The following is a 22,475-nucleotide window of genomic DNA, read 5'->3' as shown; positions in this document are numbered from 1 at the left end:
GTTAATTGACTTGTAGTGGTGTGTTTGTGGCGTGCACTAACCCCCTCTGGCACGTCTACGCCAGAATACAGCACTTGCAAGTTGAGCTGCGCCGACCCGACACAATCTCGCCTCATGTTCACGCGAGAGTGACAAAATGCTTTACGGTAATTCAAAAACAATGTATATATTATGACTTTATAAGACAATTTCGAAAATTACCCACCTCCATTGAGATTTCTTGTACTGTATTTGCAAAACTACTGCGCTGGTGAGCGTTGTAGCCGTTGTAGTCCAGAGCTGCGCTTGGAGTATTTACATCAGTGTGATTCACTGAAGGAACCTGTAGGGGAGCTTCGCAAATCTCACTGAATTACGCTTTAAAAAAGAAATCAGCTTTACCATTGCAGAAAATTACATTTTAAAATATATTCAAATAGAAAACAGTTATTTTAAATTATAATAATATTTCACAATATTACTGTTTTATTTTTTACTGTGTTTTTGAGCCTTATTTTGAGGTCCATGTGAGAGTAGCAGCACTGTAGGTGCTTTCCTGTGCAATAACAGTCAAGTGAATTAAACAGCTTGCTGTTGATCGCTCCAACATTTTGCCCTATGGCACTGTAATAATGTGTTAATTTAATATGTACTTTTAGTGATATGACTCAGTCCAGTTATATTGATATAATTTAGTACATTCCAGTAAATGACATTCCATCTGTAAGCAGGCCCTTAAAGTTAATTTTTTACTATATACGTCTCAAAACTGGGTTTCGGGAGTTGCTGTTCATCAGAACTCTACAGCTATGGACTCGAGAACAGTGTTTGTCTTATTATGGATGTTGCTGTCGTCCTCCACTGGAATCAAACTAGATGGAAATGGTTATGTTGACATTACCATTGCAATCGGATCGAAAGTACCACAGGATAACACACTCATTGATAAAATCAAGGTGAATATGCTTTCTTTTTTTCTTTTTTTTCCTCTATTTAACAAACTTTATGTGCATTAATGGTTTTAGGGCTTTTGTTAAAGATGTTATAGAAGATTTTGTGTTCTAATATTTTTTTAATCTTAGAAATACAGTATATAATTGTTGACTGTATCTGTGAATTAACAAATTAATAATTCATTTTGTATAAATACACTGAGTTTTCTCTTTTTATCTTTTCACTTTCCTTCTGACAGGACATGTTCACTGAAGGGTCAAATTATCTTCATCAAGCATTGGGAAAAAAGGTCTATTTCAAAGAAGCTACGATACTCGTTCCACCCAACTGGAGTGGTAAGGAATTTGACAGAGCAAGCACAGAGTCCTATGAAAAGGTACAGAGCATTATGGCATTATATCTTTTAAAATATTAATTTCCAGTCATTTCATTCACATATGATGTTGCTGACCCAATCTCTGTCAAACACAGGCCAGAATAAGAATCGATAAAGCTCAATCAGATGAGCCATACGCTCATCAGTATGATGAATGTGGAAATGAGGCTCAGTTCATTCATTTCACCCCAAACTATCTCCTAAACGACTCTGTCATTCAGCTTTACGGACCAAGAGGTGAATGTCATCTGTTATCCTTCAACATTTATCCAGGTTAATGCAGTAATCTGTTTGTTTAATTACCAAAAATCTTTGTTTGCAGGAAAAGTCTTGGTTCATGAATGGGCTCATCTGAGATGGGGCGTGTATGATGAATACAGTGAAACAAAACCTTTCTACCATTCTAATGGCCGCATTGCAGCTACAAGGTCATAAACTGTGAATAAAAAGAAAGAATGTTATTAAAGTGTCCTTGGAAATTACAATCATTGTTGATTTCTTGCTTATTTTTAGGTGTAGCAATTTCATTGATGGACTGCTGTATCATCCTTCTGCTGATGGATCTCTTCAACTGTGCAACATTGATCAACAAACTTTTCTGCCTACTAAGGGGTGCACGTATTTTCCAAACAAAAATCAATACACAGACAGCTCCATAATGTTCATGCCAAGCCTGGATTCTGTAAGTGCAGATTTTGCATGTTTCCAGTGGTGTGTTTAGGTTATTTGGGGCCCTAAGCAAATCTTCCAGGAGGGGGCCCCATGATAGTTTATCAGGTTTATCAGCTACAGCTGGCAATTTTCAATGCACATTTAAGCATGCAGGTTGCAACTATTATTAACAATAATGAAAAGATGAGGCTTATCAGTATGTCACAATATCACCTGTTTGGTTTTCTGTTTTGCATAATTTCCTGCCAGTCTGTCATCATAGTTATGCATCTTGATTCACAAGCTTGCAATTCGATTCAGTATCAGTTATTTTAGATATACCGTATATACTGGAGAATATACTAGATATACTGGAGAAATCGCAGGGGCCCCCCCAAGCCCGCAGGGCCCCACGCAATTGCATGCTTTGCGTGGTGGGTAAACACGCTACTGCATGTTTCCACACATTCCAGCAAAAACTAATTAAACTTGCAGCATACAGTACATGTTTTTTTTTCCCTTTCTTCTTCTGTTTGCCAAATCATTTGGACGTTACATCCCACAATTATTATCTACATCAATTTCAATTTGCAACATCTGCTTGACAAGTTACATTTGCAAAATATAAAGTTTGAATTATAAGAAGCTAATATTAATTTTTAAGTTTGTCAGGAATTACTTGAGAAATAAAGTTGAAATTCAGTGATATGAGGACTCAAAGATAATCAAGTTCTTTTTTTTTTTACTCCCTGGTTAATTAAAACAAGACATCTTAAACTGATATGCTGTGTTTGGGGACATACTTTTGTTTAGTGACAAATTTTGCTTTTCAGGTGATCACATTTTGTCAAGCACACGAACACAATTATGAAGCCCCAAACCTGCAAAATGAAAGATGTGGCAACAAGCCAACGTGGAACGTAATATTTGAGGATTCTGTGGATAAAGACACACTTCCTTCTCTAAAACCAATGTCGTCCTCTCCACCAGCACCAACTTTCAAAGTTGTGCAAAGAAAGCAACGGGTTGTTTGTCTCATTCTTGATGTCTCAGGAAGCATGACAACAGTATGCAAACATTAAAAAAACCTTAATGTGAAACAAGATTACATGCATAATTTTAGCCTTTACAGACTGAATATCAGTGCTCTTAAATGAGTTCCATTTTCTAGGACTCCAGAATCCTCGACTACAGCAGGCTGCCACACATTTACTGCGGAACATCATTGAGGATCAAGCCACTGTTGGAATTGTAAGATTCAGTACTGATGCTACGCTTCTGAGCCCCTTGACTACTATTGACAGTGAATCCACACGAGAGAAACTCATCAAATTGTTGCCAAGTACAGCAAGTGGATCAACAAACATGTGTAAAGGCCTTAATCTAGGCTTACAGGTGATATTTTAATTGTTAATTTTATGTTTGTAATATGTGAAGTGTATATATAGTTTATATACACTAGGCAATATCTAGGCAAATGATCTCTTTTTTCTAACCACCAGGTACTTAGAACAGACAATGGGGTTGAATTAGGAGATGAAATCATTTTTCTGACAGATGGTGAGGCGACAGACGACATTGACAGTTGTAGTCGTGATGCAATAAAGACTGGCGCCATTATACACACAATAGCTTTAGGTCCCAATGCAGCTAACGCACTGAGGGATATGGCGACACAAACTGGTAAGTAAAAATAAATAATAAGTATCTATATCTGAGTAAATCATATATTACATTAGTGCCAGTTTAGTATGTAATGCACAATTGTTTCATGGTGAAAATAGGGGGGATTTACTTCACACCAAATGATCAGATCACCTCCAACCAGTTAATGGATGCATTTGCTTCACTTACATTATCAAATGGAGATTACACAAAAGACCCAGTTCAGGTTTGGCAAGTGATCACTCATTGTATACAATTATTACTTTGAGAGTGTCATCGATATTGAGTATTTTAATGTTTCTTTTTTTAATCATTCTTTAGCTAGAAAGTGTTGGAGTAAAAACATCAGAGTGGTTCAATGGGACAGTATCCGTGGATCAGACTGTTGGTAACAAAACCAGCTTTGTAATAATCTATCAACAAAGTGTTCCTATCATTTTCATACAGTCACCAAGTGGCTCAATCTACAATCAGACAGAAATGAATCATGATATATTGCTGAAAACACTCACCTTGAATGTTCCAGGAACTGCAGAGGTATGACAACTTTTATGAACCAGTTATTCATTTTATAGTTCAGTCCATAAACATCTAAACTAAACAAACTATTAAAACAAAATAAAAGGCATCTGGCCTAAGAGTTTTAGATAAGAGTATTTATGAAAATGTGTTCAACAGTATCTTCAGACTAAGACTTATCTTACACAGCAAAATCCACAGAGTTAAATCAACTCTGCTCAGAGTACATTTGGTCCCTTCCTAAATAGTGTTATAATAACACTGAAGCAGAGTTCATGAGTTAATGAGATAATTAAGCAATTCATTAAGTGATGATTGAACATTAATGATGAACACCTGCTGTTAACAAGCAGAATCACTGAAGAAAAGAGAAACACAAGGACTACAACTGACTTCAGTCACAGCCTTAGATGAAATCAACTGAAGATAAAAATCATTAAAATCTCTGAAGATCTAATTAAACAACTCCACAATCAGCATTACTAGTTCACTTATTACTAACCACATTTACTTTATTTTCAAACATCTGCAGAATTGAGAATTAACAGAGGTAAATAGACCAGGTTTATTGGTCAAGAAAAAAGAAAATAAAAAAGACACCACCATCATGGATATCAGCATTTGCTTAAGCTGGGCTCTTGACCCTTGACTTTCTATGTTAGATTTTTCTCTGCAATAATGCATATATTATTGTAAAGCAGTGAAATCTGTGTTTTTATATGCTGATATAGTTATTGTAAGATGGCCTAATTGCAGTCAAAGCAACTGATCATATGTTTTGTCATTTGTACTTTTTGGTTTTGCTTTACCAACCCTGTAAAACTACAGCATGGGAAGAAAGTGCTGCACCAAACAGATATATTGAGTAATTTTAAAACCATTTAGTTGCTCCTTTAGTCTTTTGATTCAGCAATGCACAAGTGTTTGCTGTGAAACACTATTGCAATTTCTGAAACACAAATTATTTTAAAAACATAAAAGGGTCAAGAGCCCAACTAAAACAAACCCTCACCACCATGATGGTGGCATAATTTTGACCAATAAAACACCAACATCTAAACCTCTGTTAATTCTCAATAAGAAAATCTTTAGACGTGTGACAGAAATAAAGTCAATCTGGTTTGTAATAGGTAAATCAGATCTTTTAATCAAATGTTGAGAGTTTTAATGTATTTTACCTTCAGTTGTTTTAAATTAAATGGTTTTGGCTGAAGTCAGTTGTAGTTCTTGTGTTTTCTTCAGTGATTCTGCTTGTTAACACTAGGTGTTCATCATTACTGTTCAATCATCACTTAATTAACTGCTTAATTATCTCATAAACTTTAACTCTGCTTCAGTGTTATTTTAGCACTATTTAGAGAGGGACTAAATGTACTCTGAGCAGAGTTGATTTAACTGGGGATTTTACTGTGTAGTGGTTATCACTGATGATTCAGCTACACTTATAGCAATCCTCTATTTTTCTGCTTGCATGTTTTTTCTAGCCTGGGGACTGGAAGTACAATATACAAACTACAACACTTCAGGCTCTGACTATAACAGTAACGAGTTACGCGGTGAGTGCTGATGTTCCCCCTATCATAGTCAAAACCCGCATGAACCAGCAGTTCAGTGACGGCACTAAACCCTTGATAGTGTTTGCTGAGGTCAGTCAGAATTACAGGCCTGTAATAAAGGCTGAAGTGTGGGCTACGCTGGAGTCCCAATCTGGGTCCGCACAAGAATTACAACTCCTGGACAATGGAGCAGGTAAATGACCCATAATTCTTGTTCCAAGTGTGCAAACTTAAAATATAAATAAATAATGTAAATTTCCAAATGATATAACTCAGAGATACATCTTTTCAGGAGCTGATGCTTTCAAAGATGATGGTGTCTATTCCAGATATTTCACAAAGTTTGAAAAAGGGAGAATCAGCTTGAAATATGGAAGTAAAATAATGCCAAATGTTTTTGAAATAAAAAGCTTGTTGAATTGCACTATTTGAAAAAAATATGCATTACATTAGCTGTACTTGCATTTAGATGCACTGTATTTTTAAGGCTTGCATTTTTATGGGCTGAAATTCAACATGGTCGTATATTTAGGCTGTGAATATTTCAATGAAAAATATTTCACACACATTTTCATTATTAAAAATTCAATAATTCATATTCACCTTTTAGATTTCACTTCCAAAATATTCATTCTGTTTAAAAATACAACCTATAAAATTCGACTAGCAATTTTCAGTCCATTTTATTTCACTTTACAAATTCGCTTCCACAAATTCAGTGGCTCAAATTCGGCAGAAAATTCAACATTTCACATCCGGGAACTGCAGGAAGAGCAGTAGAGTGCCGATGCATCATCTCTATCTGCTGTTAGTCTTCTTCACCAGCAGGTGCCGCTAGCGGCTGTTTAGGAAGACCAAAGCAACGCTAGTAAGTCATCATTCATTCATAAAAACGGATTTACAGAATTAGAGCAAGCGGTAAGTGAATGTGTGATGATTATCAGGGCCAGTATAAATGCAGAAAAGCTGATAAAGACACAAAAGCTGCATTTATGTTTAATTCAGTGTATTTACGCTTACTTTCCCAGTATAGCTACAGCTTTCTCTCCAGTGAACAAGATAACGTTATTGCCCGATGCTGGTGTATAGATCAAACGTTAAATCTGAGATAGACATATATTTCTCTCTGTTGTTTAGTTTCCTTAACTTTATATCGCAGCGCTGTGTTGTAATACTAGGGCTTCCCTCCATAGGCGCCAATTTATGTTTCTGCCGGTGGGTGCCCAGTGCCCAGTAAAGTATTCATATTATATTACAGATAAATCCGCACTTACTTTTCGTGTTCCCTAATAGTGTAGTGGTAGGAATGTTGTTAATACAGTCAGAGGTCCAGCCGTGCTCTAATTATCAGTGGTTCGAATCTACCCTCATATCGTTTTTTTTTTTCTCTCATAAAGTTCAAAGAAGTTAATTAACGTTTGTATATCAAGAGCAGGGACATGTCTGTGTGCATTTTGTTAATGATTTCCCTGGAAAGAAGAGTCAAGCGATAGATTGACGCGTATGTCAGAAGACTAACTTACACGAGCGAGCCACGCATGATTTCAAAAACAACACGTTTCAGCGCTAGTTCGCTTCTTATTTAACTCAAATCAACGTCAACTTGATGTTTTATTTGCATCATATCTGTGCAGCAATATGACAATTTCGACCCAAAAAGCACATTCTTTTCACGAGCGTTGTCGCGAGTCATGCTCTCGCTGATATCTGATGCAAGGAGTGTTTGAGCGCGCTCATGTATCTGATCGAGAGAAGAGCCATTTGTGCTCGCGCATCACTTGGATGCGCTCTCGACTTTTGCCATTAAAATATTCCCATATAAACGGTCTTATTAAACTATAAAAAAGGGTTTGGATAGTGTCTGAAAGCTCCAATTGATTTTCTATTGGTTAAAATCAATGGAGAATATCTCGTATATTTCCGTGGGTGCTCGACCATTTCCGTGGGTGCTCCAGCCCCCGAGCACCCACGGGATCGGCGCCTATGCTTCCCTCATCCGTCATAGCTGCCATCAGGACATATAAACTCTTAACACAGCTTAATGGACTCGTACAGTGATATAAAAGACCAAACTCGCACCTCATTTGTGATGTAGGTTAGACTATATAGGCTCCAAGAAAGCAGATACTGGCATTAAGTTGATTTGACGCTGAACGTTTGATTATGATATTCGCAAATTTAGGGACTGTCTCAAGTTACAACATTCTGTATTCACGTTTCTACCTTCAATAGCATTTAAAGAGAATGACTTAGTCACAAAACCAACTGTAAATTGTTCATCTAGGTGTCAGGTATAATGCAAACCTTTTAGATTTTTGATGTTTATTAAAATAAAAGGTAACAGTCCTGTTCCCCATGTACATACAATGTACTTATTACAGTAATTGCAATAGCTGGGTAATAACTAGGTACTAACCCTAAACCTAACTTTAACCCCTGTAGTCACCTTACCAGTATTGTCTCAAGTAAATACACTGTAAGTAAACATAATGTAAAATAAAGTGCAACACAAAATTCTTATTTAGTCAAGTAATCTGATCTTTAAAAGGTATGCTGCCCAGTGAATAGAGAGATGAACACTGTGTAGGGACCCTGATAATTGGAATGCAGCTTTTGACTGAATAAATGATTGTGAGATAATGATTCAGTTACTCCCTCATAAAGACACTTCTATCTATGTAACCTGCAGAAAGTCAATGAATTCATGCACAAACTGGAAATATATTTAGCTACACAGCTGCTTGGAGAAAACCTTCAGACAGAATCAAGCAGATTCAGGTGGTTCCTCTAATTTCAGGTGTGGTGGAGCTGAACCCTCCAAAGCCTCCAGTTTCTGAGGAACCACTCGAGGTTGGAAGCTTTACCAGGACAGCCATCGGTGAGAGTTTTGAGGTGGATTTTACAACCCCACCAAATTTCCCTCCTAACAAAATCACAGATCTGAGTGCTGAGATCCAGGAGGACTCTGTGCTTCTCAGCTGGACGGCTCCTGGTGAGGACCTCGACCAAGGGACAGGTAAAGCATAAAATTACTATACCAGAATTTAAAATACAAAGTTTTTCATCTTCACTGACAACATAGAAGTAGTTTTAAATTTAGATCATGAAATTATGTAAATTTAATTGTCTTGCATGACATGTTTCTTTTCCTTTAAGCTAAATCCTATGAGATCAGGTGGAGCTATGACCTTCAAATGCTTCGAGAAAGCTTCAGCAATGGTCATGTAGTCAACACAGCTGCCGTCTCACCGCTGGAGGCTGGATCAGTTGAACAGCATTCATTCAATCTCAGTTTCACAGTCCAAAATGGCACCACAATATTTTTTGCAGTTCAGTCTGAGGATGAACAAAATGGGAAATCTGAAACCTCTAACATCGCTCAAGCTTCAAAGATCCTCCCTGATCCAAACCTTCACGGAATATCAAACCCAGGCTTGAATTTGACAGTTCTTGTAATTTCTTTGTGTGTTGTAACTATGGTCATATGCTTTGTTGTTGCTGTAATCACATGGTCAGTGAGACGCAGAAAACGCCTTGGTTAAAGAAACAACTGGAATTAACAATCTGATGCAAACAAATAAATCAATTCTTTTGTCTAATTTGAACATAACTATGTATATCCAACAACTTTTCTTAAAACAGTCATCTCTACCAAACAGAATTTCTTACTTTCTGAATATTTTTTCAAGTACATGTATTGCCATCTCATGTAGAATTCTCATTTGTAATAGATTCTCAATCGATTTATCTTCCTCTGAAATGTGAGCGACTTTAAATACAAAAGAATAAAAATATTTCTGTAAGTAAGACATGTATTAAACTTTCATTATGATGATTTAAAGCACATTTGTAATTAATCAATTCTTTGAATTTTAAATGTGGACCTATTATGCTATTTTTATTAAAGTCTTGAATTTGTTTTTGGGCTGGACCAGGGATGCACCAATACCATTTTTTAAGGACCGAATACGAGTACAGATACTTTTTTTCTAGTACTCGCCGATACCGATGCCTATACATTTATTAATTTCTCTCTCTCTTTTTTTTTTTTTTTTTTGGTGATTGTTGTAGTTTTCCAAGCACAACACAGTGAGACTAATGAATGTAGGAGAGCATCTTTATTATTACTCTAATGAAAAAAGTAATAATTTCTGTGTGCTTGTCACAAACTTCAAGAACAAAAATTTCAGAGTGTCCAATACCTTCAAAGGGCATAATTACCAATATATATAATTGTTGTAATATAAAAAGAAATTTACAAACAAATAACAAACAATACAACAAATACTATAGAGATACAAATTAAATAAACTTGTTTTTCAGATACACTGGGCCCTATTTTAACGATCTAAACGCAAAGTGTAAAGCGCACGGCGCAGGTGCACTCAGGGCGTGTCCAAATCCACTTTTGCTATTTTAACGACGGAAAAACGGTCCGTGCGCCGGGGCACATTTTGAAATGGGTTGTCCCTATTCTCTTAATGAGTAATGAGCGTAACGTTCAATAAACCAATCAGAGTGTCATCTCCCATTCCCTTTAAGAGCGAGATGCGCTCGCGCCATGGCGGATTGCTATTTACATGGCGGAATTTGTTGGCGGAAAAGCTGAACGCTTTTCAAGCGAAGAAACCGATCTGCTCGTGCGCGAAGTTAAAGCGCGCGAGCAGATCATCTATGGGACAATCAGGAATCCACCAAAGCTTCCCGAGGTGAAGAAGGCGTGGGATGAATTAGCAGTGATTGTGTCCTCGCCTTCTGGCATCAGATGTTTTGCTGAAATTACCTGTTAAGTGGCCAGTCAATCTTTCAGTCGTCTGCATTGGATGCAGTCTTTCAAATAACTCCGCGCGATGAGTCAGTTAATATATATGTGTGTGTATTGGCACGATTGTTCAATTAATTCAAGACTTAGAGAAACTTGTTCAAGCTTTCATCACCAGCCGGGTGGATTATTGTAATGGGCTCCTCACTGGTCTTCCCAAAAAGACCATAAGACAGCTGCAGCTCGTACAGAACGCTGCTGCCAGGATTCTGAGCAGAACCCGAAAACATGAACACATCACACCAGTCCTCAGGTCCTTGCACTGGCTTCCAGTTGCATTTAGAATTGATTTTAAAGTACTGTTACTTGTTTATAAATCACTCAATGGTCTAGGACCTCAATACATTGCAGATATGCTCATAGAATATAAACCTAACAGATCACTCAGATCATCAGGATCAAGTCATTTAGAAATACCAAGGGTTCACTCAAAGCAAGGAGAGTCTGCTTTTAGCTGTTGCGCCAGCCGCAGCTGGAACCAGCTTCCAGAAGAGATCAGGTGTGCTCCAACAGTAGCCACATTCAAATCCAGACTCAAAACACATCTTTTTATGCATTTGCTGATTGAGCACTGTGCTATGTCCGAACTGTTTGCACTTTATTTTATACGTATTATCTTTTTATTCTTTTAATTCCTTTTCCTGTTTTTATTTCATTTTTAATGTATTTTATATCTTTTATGTATCCTCTTGTTATTCTGACTTTTAATGCATACTGTTATTTCTATTCCTTATGTTCTATTTTTATTATTCTTTTTTATGTAAAGCACTTTGAATTACCACTGTGTATGAAATGTGCTATACAAATAAAATTGCCTTGCCTTGCCTAATTAGCCAATTTCGTTCATCATTATAAGTAGTAATAGGCTGAATTGAAAATAGGTAGCCTAATTCTAATACACGCAATGACTTCATCATTACGTTTTTATATTTATGTAGCCTACACAATAATATTCTTTTACACTGTAATCCTTTTGTTTTTAATATTTGGCATGTTTGTGTGATGCGCATCCCTGTGTGTAATAAGCAAAGTCAACAAGCACTGTGGGCGCCACCTCTTCTACCAACGCGCTCTAACAAAAAAATATTGCGCCATTGACTTTAGACTTTAGACCAGGTTTGAGTTGGTCTATGGCGCAGTCTATTTTCAGCTCCTTAAAATAGCAATGCGCCGGCAATGCACCTGAACACACCTCTTTTTTAGACCAGCACACCCATGGGCGCACTAACTGGCGCAAATGCATTTACTAATTTAAGGACGTGGCGCTGAACGGGAAAACGTGAACGGCGCCGGACGCAAACTAGCAAACACACTTGCGCTGCACCTTGCGTCGCATTGCGCCGGGTGTATTATAGGGCCCAGTATGTTTATTTACCATTATAACATATTTAACATATTTTGTTGTTTTATTAACATTAATGACAAATACACGCTACGGACCCATTAAGACCGAATCCATGGATACTGAACACATGTCCTCCTTTAAGACCGAATCCATGGATTCTGACACTTATCCTGTTACGTCCGCATGACGTAATTTTCGTCACAACCCGTCCACGTCCAGCACAAATTTCTTCAGTTGATTTCATCTAAAGCAGTGGCTGAAGTTGTAGTTCTTGTTGTTCCTCTGTCCTTCAGTGATTCTGCTCGTTATCATCTAATTATCTCATTAACTCCAGAATGTTTCTGTGTTACATTTAACAGCCTGTAGTGTGCACACTGAGCAGTGTTCATTTCATCTGGGCTAACCCATGTGGGGCCTTCATGGAAACTGTGGACAAAACTGGCTGGGCCCCAGTTAGACAGCCCAGGTGACACCCATCTGGGCCCCACAGCTGTGCTGGCTGGGTACATTCATGAAGACAACAACAGGTTAAGTCAAAATATAATGAATATACAGTGCTGTATAATAAATGCTATTTTAGGGTTATTTCTAGCTAACTATCCAGTTTATGGTCATTGAATGGCTTTTCTGAGGTAAATGTGTCATTATGTGAAATTGTTCTCAAGCTATTTTATCATCATCTTTCCACGGTTGAAACACTGATTGATCGATTACGCAATAGTTTGATACACGATACATTTCGGGAAATTGTTCTGTATCTTTCAACATTCTTTCTGCTGTTCATTCATGTTTACTTGCTGCTGTAATAGTAGTAAAGACTAAAGAGGAAGAGATGATTAGTTCACGCTTGATCCGTGCTATGTCTGAGCTGAGCCTGAGGCGCTATATGGAAGCAATTGTTTTCTGTCACTGAACAATAAAAAAGGTAACTGCAAATTTATCTCTCAATTCTGACTTTTCCCCCCTCAGAATTGCATGAAATAAAGTTGCAAATGAATGCATAAAGTTATTGTGAGATATAAACTTGCAATTCTGAGAAAAAAGTCAGTATTTTCACCCTCAGAATTGGACTTTATATCTCTCAATTCTGAGAAAAGAAGTCAGAATTGTGAGATTAAAAGTTGCAATTATCTTTTTAAATTGTTTTCAACAGAATTTAAAACTTGAAAAAGACTTTGTTTCATATTAAAGCAGAGTTCATTGTTATTATTGGATGGGTGCGCTACAAATTTTAGTGAAGTTTTGTTCACGCATCAACAGAAAAAAAAAAAACAGACTGTAAGATTGATCTTGAAAATACATATAGGCTAGGCTATCAATAATAATAATAATAATAATAAAAAGAAAATCAACATTATAGAAATTGGGTGTCACCTGGGCTGTCTAACTGGGGCCCAGCCAGTTTTGTCCACAATTTCTATGGAAGCCCCACATTTTAGCCCAGATGAAATGAACACTGCTCAGTGTGCACACTACAGGCTGTTAAATGTAACACAGAAAGATGCTGGAGTTACTGAGATAATTAGGTGATAACGAGCAGAATCACTGAAGGACAGAGAAACAACAAGAACTACGACTTTAGCCACAGCCTTCGATGAAATCAACTGAAGATAAATTAAACAAGTTTTCTGATTAAACAACTCCACAAACAGCATTACCAGCTTCACTTATTACTAACCAGACTGACTTTATTTCTGACATATATCTACAGAAGTTGTTATTGAGAATTACCAGAGGTTTAGATGTTGATTTGTTGAAAATAATTCCCCCCTTTTGTGGTAATTTAGCACTATTTTCTATGATCTTCTGCTTGCATTTTTAGGCTTCACTTGGATGTTTTATTTTCATCTTTAGTCAATTGAGTTCAGCTCTAAAACAAAAAAAGCAAAGGCACATAGTAAATAAGTAAATCTGCGACGGGGCCCATCATAGGGTGGGGTCCCCCACGCACCACAGGGGCTGCGGGGGTGTCTCGTACGCCCAAGCTTTACACATTTATTAATAGTAAATTATTAATTAATACATTTAAGATCATCATATTTGCAATGAACAATATATTTCAGACCTAGTGGAGTAATAGTAATAATATCTAGGTCTGAATTGAAATGGGCTATATTGTACATTGTAATGAATCACGCTACAAACGTAATGATCTTAAAATACATAATGCATTGCTGTGTCCATTATTGCATAATTCCTCTTGAACACTTTTGCTTTAACGGACATTAGACAACACTGCTAAATCAAGCTGTTATATTTATATATTGCCCAACATTCCCAATTTTTCTGATGTATGTCCTTAATTTAATTCCATGTTGGTAGTAATTCAGTGTTTATAATGCTAATACTATACCTTCAAAGAATTTTAACCCAAACTGATTGGGTTTCTAGAGAGCAAAGGTTTTGTGAAAAAAGGGGAAGACTTAAACACAAAGTGTGTAAAATAAACTGTTAAATGGATTTGATGATCACTAGTGATAGTATTTTATTCTGTGTTGTCATCATTCAGGTTGTATTTCAGCTTTAATGTACTTTTTTTTTTTTTTTAACAAAGCAGCTGATATTGCCATAGAAACTAATGGACTGCCGACTTGCCGGGAACGCAGGGCGGCTGCTGGGTGCCGGTTTTGCAATGGAACGTTCTATTAAGTGTCGCTTCTTGTTAGTGTATATTCTTTGCTAATATGACAACACAGATGGGGCGTTCCAAACGGGATAGATCACCCTTCGAAGGGCACTTCGGAGTGAAAACAATCATGGCCGCCTTAATGAAGGGTCGTTCCAAACCGAAGTGCTCAAAACTGGCCACTTCAAAGGGCCCTTCGGCATGAAGGATTTCGAAGGGTACAACTGATGGACACTTCGGGCCCCCATGATCCTGTGCACATGGAAGTTGTTTGACGTCACAGAATGGGTACAGGAGATTAGGAGTTCGAATTTACCTATAAATGTATGTATAGTATTTTTCTACTACTGTAATATTTATACGAGTTAGATTTGCCACATTATTATGGTCAAAACGACATTGTACTTCAACAAAAATACTTTACAGCTCCCTTTATCAATCCATTCAAATGTTTTAAGTTCATAGACAAAATGCGATAAACCAAAAATAAATAAATATATAAACTGACGTTAAACAAAGGGCGCAGCTTGCACAATCTATCCTCCTTGGTTGTCTCCTTTTTGACCCTACACCCTTCATCCCTTCGAAGCTCTCACTCCGGAGGGTAAACCCTTTGAAGGGATTAGGGCATAGGGATGAACCCTTCCGAATGGAACGCAGGGAGTATAGAGGGTATGCACGTGACGTCACCGTCGACCGTTAGGACTGCGGTTACGCGCGCTGAGTGGCAAAAGAGCAGCAGCATTGGTTTTCAGCGTGAATGTTGCAAAAAACACACAAAACACATTCAAAACGGGAAAGAGCTTTGCGGCTGACTGTACAAATAGATTTGACACAAACCCTGAGGTATATATTTAAAAACTAGAGAAAGCAACAGAAAAAGAAGCAAATGGATCACTGAAATCGAATTGTTGGATTTTGAGGTAAAATCATACCTTATATATTGTATTGTTATATATTATGTGACGACTCATCAATTAAATATTTTCCATCTTACACTCTCAGAAATAAAGGTACAGTGAGGGTACAATTAAGTACTTTAAGGTACAAATTTCACAAATGTGCCAGCAAAGGAACAAACATGTATCCAGCTGAGTACCAAAAAGTACCTTTCCAAAGAAAAGGGGTACACAATGAAATATGCATGGTGAAAGGTACATATATGTACCCTTTGAAAAGGTACATTGTCATATAAAGTAATAGTTAAGGTACAACATTCACAAATGTACCATTAAAGGTCCTATCGTGTTCCCATGGGGTACTTAAGTACCTTTTGGGTACACATCCTGTAGGGTACAAAAAAGTACCTTATTCAAGTCAAAGGGTACACTTCCTGTGGGGTACTAAGAAGTACTTTTCAAGTTACAGGGTACACAATCCTCTGGGGTAGCAGCTACTTATGCGTGCCTTTTCTAAGACTGATAGAGCCTTTGTCATAATTTGTAAATGTGGTATGCCTTGGACAGATTGACACAATAAATGTGTTATCTCCTGGGCGGGCAGTTTGTGTTTATGAAAATAAAAACAATACATATATTTCATATGGTAGCACATAAAAAGCTCTATAAATAATGAATAATCATTTATAAAAATAAATATACATTATATATATATATATATATATATATATATATATATATATATATATATATATATATATATTTCAATTTATTACACGAAATGTTAACGGCTGTTTTTTGTCGGCCAATCACGTCACGCCTCTCGTCTTTTCAAACTGCGGCGGATCGCGCTCTTTTCACTCCGGCCTGGTTTGAGGGGAATCGCGATGCTTTGGACCGTTCCGTAAGTTACGGTAGATAATACTTGTTAAAATGCGTAGTGCTGAAAAAAACGATCATAGAAATAGTTAGCTAACAAATATGTTGTTAATTAGTTGGAGAGTGGCGACGTGCGTCGAGCAGTGTAGCGTTAGTGAAGTGTTAGCCAGGCAGAGCGCACGACAAGCTGCCCAGCACACCAGATCATTATAAACAACTAAAAGAGTGCATTATAAGTGAAGGATTTAACGTGGAGCGTTTGCTTTGCTGCATCAGGTACGTTCACAGTGCTCCTGTGATGTGTTTTGCGGTTGACCGAGTGAAATGTTGTCTGTTCTCATCGCATTACTTTCTACGGTATGAATTTTCTTCAAGGACGTTGTCAAGAATTTGATTTGATGTTGACAGAGATGAAGGAGCACAGGAGCCCTACCACAAATGCTGGAGAGTGCCGTCAAATCCAGGTAACGTATTTTGTTTTTTGTATAGTAAATGTATTTTTAATGTGAGGATATTTTAGATTACTTTTTTAGGCAATATAATTTGCAATCTATGTTCTGTCTGTCAATCTATCTTATGCCTTGGTTGTTGTCAGCTGGCCTCTAAATTTCTCATGATATAACTTATTAACATGCAGCTTACAACATCATCTGACTGTTTGATAGATATTAGAAATGAATGTATTTTGTTGAGATCAATACTTTGTTCTTAAATTTTTTGTTATTTGATTTAATCAGCAGTGAAGATGAACATCTAAGGGGACTCCCACAATGGCTTGAGTACTAATGCTGCTCAGATATGCTGTGTGTGTAGGTCTCATTGCATTTCAGTCTTTACTTATTTTCTTCTTTTACATAAAGTTATAAAAAAATAATTCTACTCACCCTCATACTGTTACAAACCTGTGTGAGTTTCTTCTGTTGAACACACAAGAAGACGTTCTGAAGAATGTTGGTAACAGGACACTTGATGCTATCCATTGACTTATAGTATTTTTATATATTTTTTCCCAACTATGTAAGTCACAGGCTACCGTCAACTGTCTGGTTACCAGCATTCTTTAAAAATATATTTTATGTTCAGCAGAAGAAAGAAACTCATGCAGGTTTGGAACATGAGGGGGAGTAACAATAACATTTTCATTTTTTGGTGTAATATCCCTTTAAGATATTTTAATAGACAATGCAAAAGTTGATATATTTGCTGATACTGATATATTTTGAAAATGTTTCCTCTTTTGGATAAATAACAGATGGAAAGACTGAGGAGTTGAAAGCTGATTCTACCCTGGAAAGGAGTAATTTTCTCTTTTAGAGGGGATGGAAGACCAAGCAGATACTATGTAAGTGTGAAGTCTTTACTTACACGCACATCTCTTGTTTAATTTATCATAACAAATATTCATTAATATGACTTGACGTGAAGGAGGACAGATGCAGGTAATTGCACATGTTGATCTCTGACTGTTTAGGTTTCTTTAGTGCAAATCTATGGAGCTGCTGTAAATACATAATAATGGTATTGGTACACATTCAAGTCTTAATGAAAAAAAAAAAAACCTCTTCACTCTTACTAACTTATTTAACCTTAAAAACACATGCATTGAGTGTAAAATGTGGACAGTTTAGTCTTAAAAAAATAAATAAAATAAACTTAATGGTTGCCATCCTCTGTGGCTGGCTTGTCAGTATTGTAATATTGTGGTTATCACAACAACCCTAGGCCCATAGGCTGCTCTTAATTAGGGCTGCACGATTAATTGCATGCGATTGTCATGCGCATTTCGTCAGTAAAACCGGTTCCCTGGTTACCGCTAAATCGCCATCACCTGCTTTCAAATGAAGCGGCATTTAATAGACGGCTCTGTCTATTAAATGCCGCTCCATTTGAAAGCAGGTGATGGCGATTTAGCGGTAATCAGGGAACCGGCTTTACTGACGAAATGCGCGTGACAATCGCATGCGATTAATCGTGCAGCCCTACTCTTAATCCTACACTTAAACATTTGTTGCATCTCTAATCTGTTTTCATTAATTTTCAGATTAAAAAGTGCTACACAATGATGGTTGTTCTTGCATATCTTCTGCCACCGTTGCCTGGAAGTCGATGCAATGTTAAATCTGAAATTTAATTTCTTTCAATTTAATTTTGTACCGGTAAGTTTTACATGGACTGTTATTTTTGTAATGATGTCTTGATGCATTATAAACTCCTAAAATGTATTTATTTTTTCCCTTATCTCTTAGCGTGGAGCCACTATTGCATCCCTCTGCAGCAGTTTTGAGACCGCATCAAAGACCAGACCACAGCCGATCTACATTGGAAGTTTGAAGAGCACAACATGACAGTACATCATTATGAGGATTGACAGACTAACCATTCCTGTGGATGAGGGCCTGATGTGCTGTGGACAATATATTCTAGGTGTGAAACTTGTCCTGTCCACCACAGATTAGTTTGGTCTTTTCTTTCTAAGACTGGAGCATCTAATATTGAAACACCACATTCTCTTCTTTTTAAAACTGACATTGTTTCGCTAGAAAACAACCTCTTCTTCAGCTGTGATCGCGTACAGCCCGTTTAAACACTTCAAAGACTTTTGAAACTGCATTGATTTGGACTTAAAAACGATGGTAACCAATGAACTCCATTGTTAGAAGAAAAATCCAGAAATGTTTTCCTCAAAAAACAAAATTTCTCTCCCACTGAGGAAAGAAAGACATGGATATCTTGGATGGCATTGGGTGAGTAAATTATTAGGAAATTTTCTTTTTGGGGTGAACTAATCCTTTAAGCATACAATGAACACTCACAGTAGCTTTTAGTCAATATAAAGCGTTATGTTATCTTATGTTATGTTATGTTCTTACACTGCATTAAGTAATGCATTCATAAAGTGATTCTCTATTAAAGTTGTTTAAATGTGAAAAACTTTGTTTATTAAAGTTTATTGCAAACGAAGATTGTGGTGTGCGGTCGTTATTCTCTTTCCAGTATTTTAATTTGTACAGTTTAACTTCTTTTAAATCATTGATTGTGGGAAAACAAAACATTGTTTTCTTTTGCTCTCATTCTTTTCTATTTATCAAGGACATTTTTGCCACTTTATAGGTACAATGGCATCGTCGCTGGGGTGGTACCCTAACGAGAACAAATTGGTACCATCTAATGGGGTACATTTTTGTACCAGTGGATTAAGGTACAAATGTATTGCTAAGGTACCAAATTGTCTCTCAAAAGGTACAATATAAAAGGGTACCATTGCTGTACCTCGGGAGTACCACCCCAGCGATGAGCCATTTGTACCCTCAAAGGTACATATTTGTACCTAAAAGGCACAAACTGTAGGGGTACTTCTTTGTACCCATTAATATGGTACAAGTTTGTTCCCCTTGGGGGTACTGCCCCAGCGACGAGCATTTGTACCTTTTTTTGGTCTTTTCTGTACCTTTATTTCTGAGAGTGTATATTATGCATAATTGGGTGTTTTTAAATAAACAACACTGTCAAAAACTATACTATAAAACTATATATGTTTTAGGGCTGGACAATATGATGATATAACATTGATATAAGTGATTAAACAGATTTAAACCTACCGATATTGTAGTTATATAAAATATTCACAGCCAGATTTGCTTTATGTATTTCCCCGGCGTCAAATCAGGCACATATAAATGTCAGGAAACACAACTCCTGGCTGCATGTCAATATCCATGGATTAGGTTTATTTGACAAGTTGTAAGAAACACTTTCGAGTCCAACCTTTAGGGTAATTCGTTAGTTTTACTCGCGTTTTCGCCGTTTCTCCTATTAATCCAGTTACGCAGCAGGTTCTTTTGCCACTCAGTCCAGCTGAGGGAGCGCTTTTTCGGCGGGAAAGTGACGTCGATGCATACCCTCTATTACACATAGAGTGCCCCAGGTATGACGCGTTTTTGTAGGCCAACCCGGAAGTTAGCAGCGCATGGGTTCCCTCGACTGAAAGCCTATTCATTTTTCCCATAGACTTTTGGAAAATCACAGAAAATAAGCTCTGTGTTTAACAAAGGGTTATGACACTTACACGTTTTGTCTATCAAGATAATCTTTACAAGTTAACACAACATTTATAGATTTTGAAGCCTAAATAAAGTCGTCAGATATAAAAGGCTAACAGTAGGCTATAAACGGACTACAGCACACCATGGTCGCGGATCAACGTCGTCACCAGCAAGCGTCCTCAAACTTTATTTAGAAAACAACTCTATTTAAAAACATGCTCACTGATTATGATCTGCGCTGTGTATGAATACTTATCCACTTTTTCATGAGAAATGCTGTCCAAATGTCCTGTTTGTCATGATGACGTCTAAAGTCCCCGCCAAAGGAAGTAGTCCCTTTTAGCAATTTGTTAGCAACCGCCGAATTTAAGACACAGTAAAAGTTTAAAAAATCACAAGTGGGTTATAACTGGTGTGTTTTATGTCATAGATCAAAACGTGAAAGTATTTAGAGGCTTTGTTTACCACAGACCTTATTTCAGGCGATTTAGCAAAAACCCATTCAAAAAACCCATAGACTTGACGGCGTTGGAACCGGAAGTCCTAAAATGCTAACTCGCTTCCGGATTTTGCCTACAAAAACGCATCATCCCTGGGGCACTCTATTGGGATGCAAGGATAGAAATGGAAACCAAACAGGAAAGGAATACAGACACAAAGGAAACTTGGAATGCATTTCAACATAAAAGTCCTGTAACAAGACAAAACAAAAGACCCAGATCGTGACGGTGAGCAATCAGCGTGGTAAAATTAAAGGTATATCTTTGTGTCTGTGAGTGAGTGACCAGTTTGTTCAAGCTTGATGACTGCTGAAAATAAATTGACTATTAAAAAGAAAAGCTGAATATTAGTTTATAAATTATATATAGTTTAAATTGTTACTGCCTTTAGTTATTATTTTGGAATAAATGTAAAAATGTGTAACAACACAAACTTGAAGAAATTTGTACTTGGTTTTAATAAATAGAACATTACATACTAGTGTAAAAATACAAAATAGAATTGTATTTGGTCTGTCTTTTTATGAAATGTTAACTTAACCAGGAAAATTGTGTAACAGGGACATAAATAAGGACGTTGCCTCCTCATTTTAAAACACCACCACACAGGTGCTTTAAACTTATATTGAATCTGCACATTTACAATAAATGGCAAACGGAATGGAATTAATGCATATATAACAAACTATAAGAGGTGAATCCAGTACTAACTCAAGGATTTAATTATTGTTATTATTTTGAAAATAAATATGACAAGGTTGTATATACGAGATGTTGAATTGGTCACTCAAGACTCACTCATTCATATTTATTGAAAGGGGAAAAGAAACCGCTTTATGTAAGGATTTCTGGAGTGTAAAACTTATTTTAATAGAATGTCTATGTTTAAGTAATATTAATAGAAGTTTTTATTCAGAAAATATATTAATGGACATTATTCCTAGAATAGGAATTTTCCTAGAATAATTTTAGAATCATATATTAAATATTCTATGTAATTGTTATTATTCTGTTGTTGTTATTGGTATATATGTATCTTTTTGTATATTGATAAGGCAAAATTGTTAAATTATAGTAAACAATGTATTGAAGTGATATTGTAAAAAACTGAAATACTTTTGATTTTTTGAGGGAAAGGAGCCAGAATCTATTTGAACACACTTGAACATGAAGCTCTGTGGGATGCTGAACTCCTGGAGCACCAAAAGGTCCTAAAATCTGAAACATACAGATAAGGCCCTGGTGTAGGCGCAGAAGCTCCTTAACAATCTGGGACATACAGACGAGGGTGCCTTGAAGTGAAGGTTTGCTCTCCTGAACTTAACCTTGTTGCAAATGTCTGTTTGTCTTCTGCCTCTCTGGGCTACAGACTTGGTCAATCCGCTTTTGTCTCTCTGGCATGGAGACTTGGAACATGCTGCATCTGTTACTGTCTCGCTGAACAAAGTCTCTGAACGTAGTGTTTGTTAATGTCTCTTTCCTCACAGAATGGAGGCTCAGAACATAGTCGTTTTTTTGTTTTTTTTTAAATGGACCACAGGCTCAGAATGTGCTTGTATCTGTTATAGTCTCACCCTGGGCCAGGACTGTCCTGTTGAAAGGGTACCTTTATCCCTTTCCAATGAGGAGGAGATTGCAATTTTCGCTTCTCCATTCCAGTG

At 36.9% G+C, this 22,475-nt stretch overlaps 1 protein-coding gene and 1 long non-coding RNA gene across 4 annotated transcripts; both read left to right on the top strand.

Annotated features, from left to right (window-relative positions):
* Positions 1-375: 375 nt before the first annotated feature.
* Positions 376-10,017, top strand: LOC125248277 (calcium-activated chloride channel regulator 4-like). The gene is made up of 14 exons (XM_048159998.1): positions 376-935; positions 1,172-1,309; positions 1,405-1,546; positions 1,632-1,737; positions 1,823-1,991; positions 2,794-3,027; positions 3,140-3,355; positions 3,463-3,643; positions 3,745-3,851; positions 3,947-4,162; positions 5,629-5,893; positions 5,993-6,076; positions 8,438-8,716; positions 8,857-10,017. Exons 1-14 carry the CDS (start codon positions 789-791, stop codon positions 9,240-9,242), a joined length of 2,670 nt encoding a protein of 889 aa, XP_048015955.1. The 5' UTR covers positions 376-788; the 3' UTR covers positions 9,243-10,017.
* Positions 10,018-16,153: 6,136 nt separating this feature from the next.
* On the top strand, positions 16,154-19,232 carry LOC125248422. Of its 3 annotated transcripts, none has more exons than XR_007180299.1 (6): positions 16,154-16,547; positions 16,680-16,735; positions 17,009-17,080; positions 17,524-17,613; positions 18,313-18,427; positions 18,518-19,232. It is a non-coding gene; the product is annotated as an uncharacterized LOC125248422 (long non-coding RNA). The 3 variants fall into 3 exon arrangements; XR_007180298.1 differs by having other exon boundaries at positions 16,647-16,735; XR_007180297.1 differs by having other exon boundaries at positions 16,154-16,735.
* Positions 19,233-22,475: the final 3,243 nt, after the last annotated feature.

This window comes from Megalobrama amblycephala, linkage group LG16 (assembly GCF_018812025.1).
Source record: "Megalobrama amblycephala isolate DHTTF-2021 linkage group LG16, ASM1881202v1, whole genome shotgun sequence".
Classification (NCBI taxonomy): domain Eukaryota; kingdom Metazoa; phylum Chordata; class Actinopteri; order Cypriniformes; family Xenocyprididae; genus Megalobrama; species Megalobrama amblycephala.
This window is presented reverse-complemented; position numbering and strand designations above follow the sequence as displayed.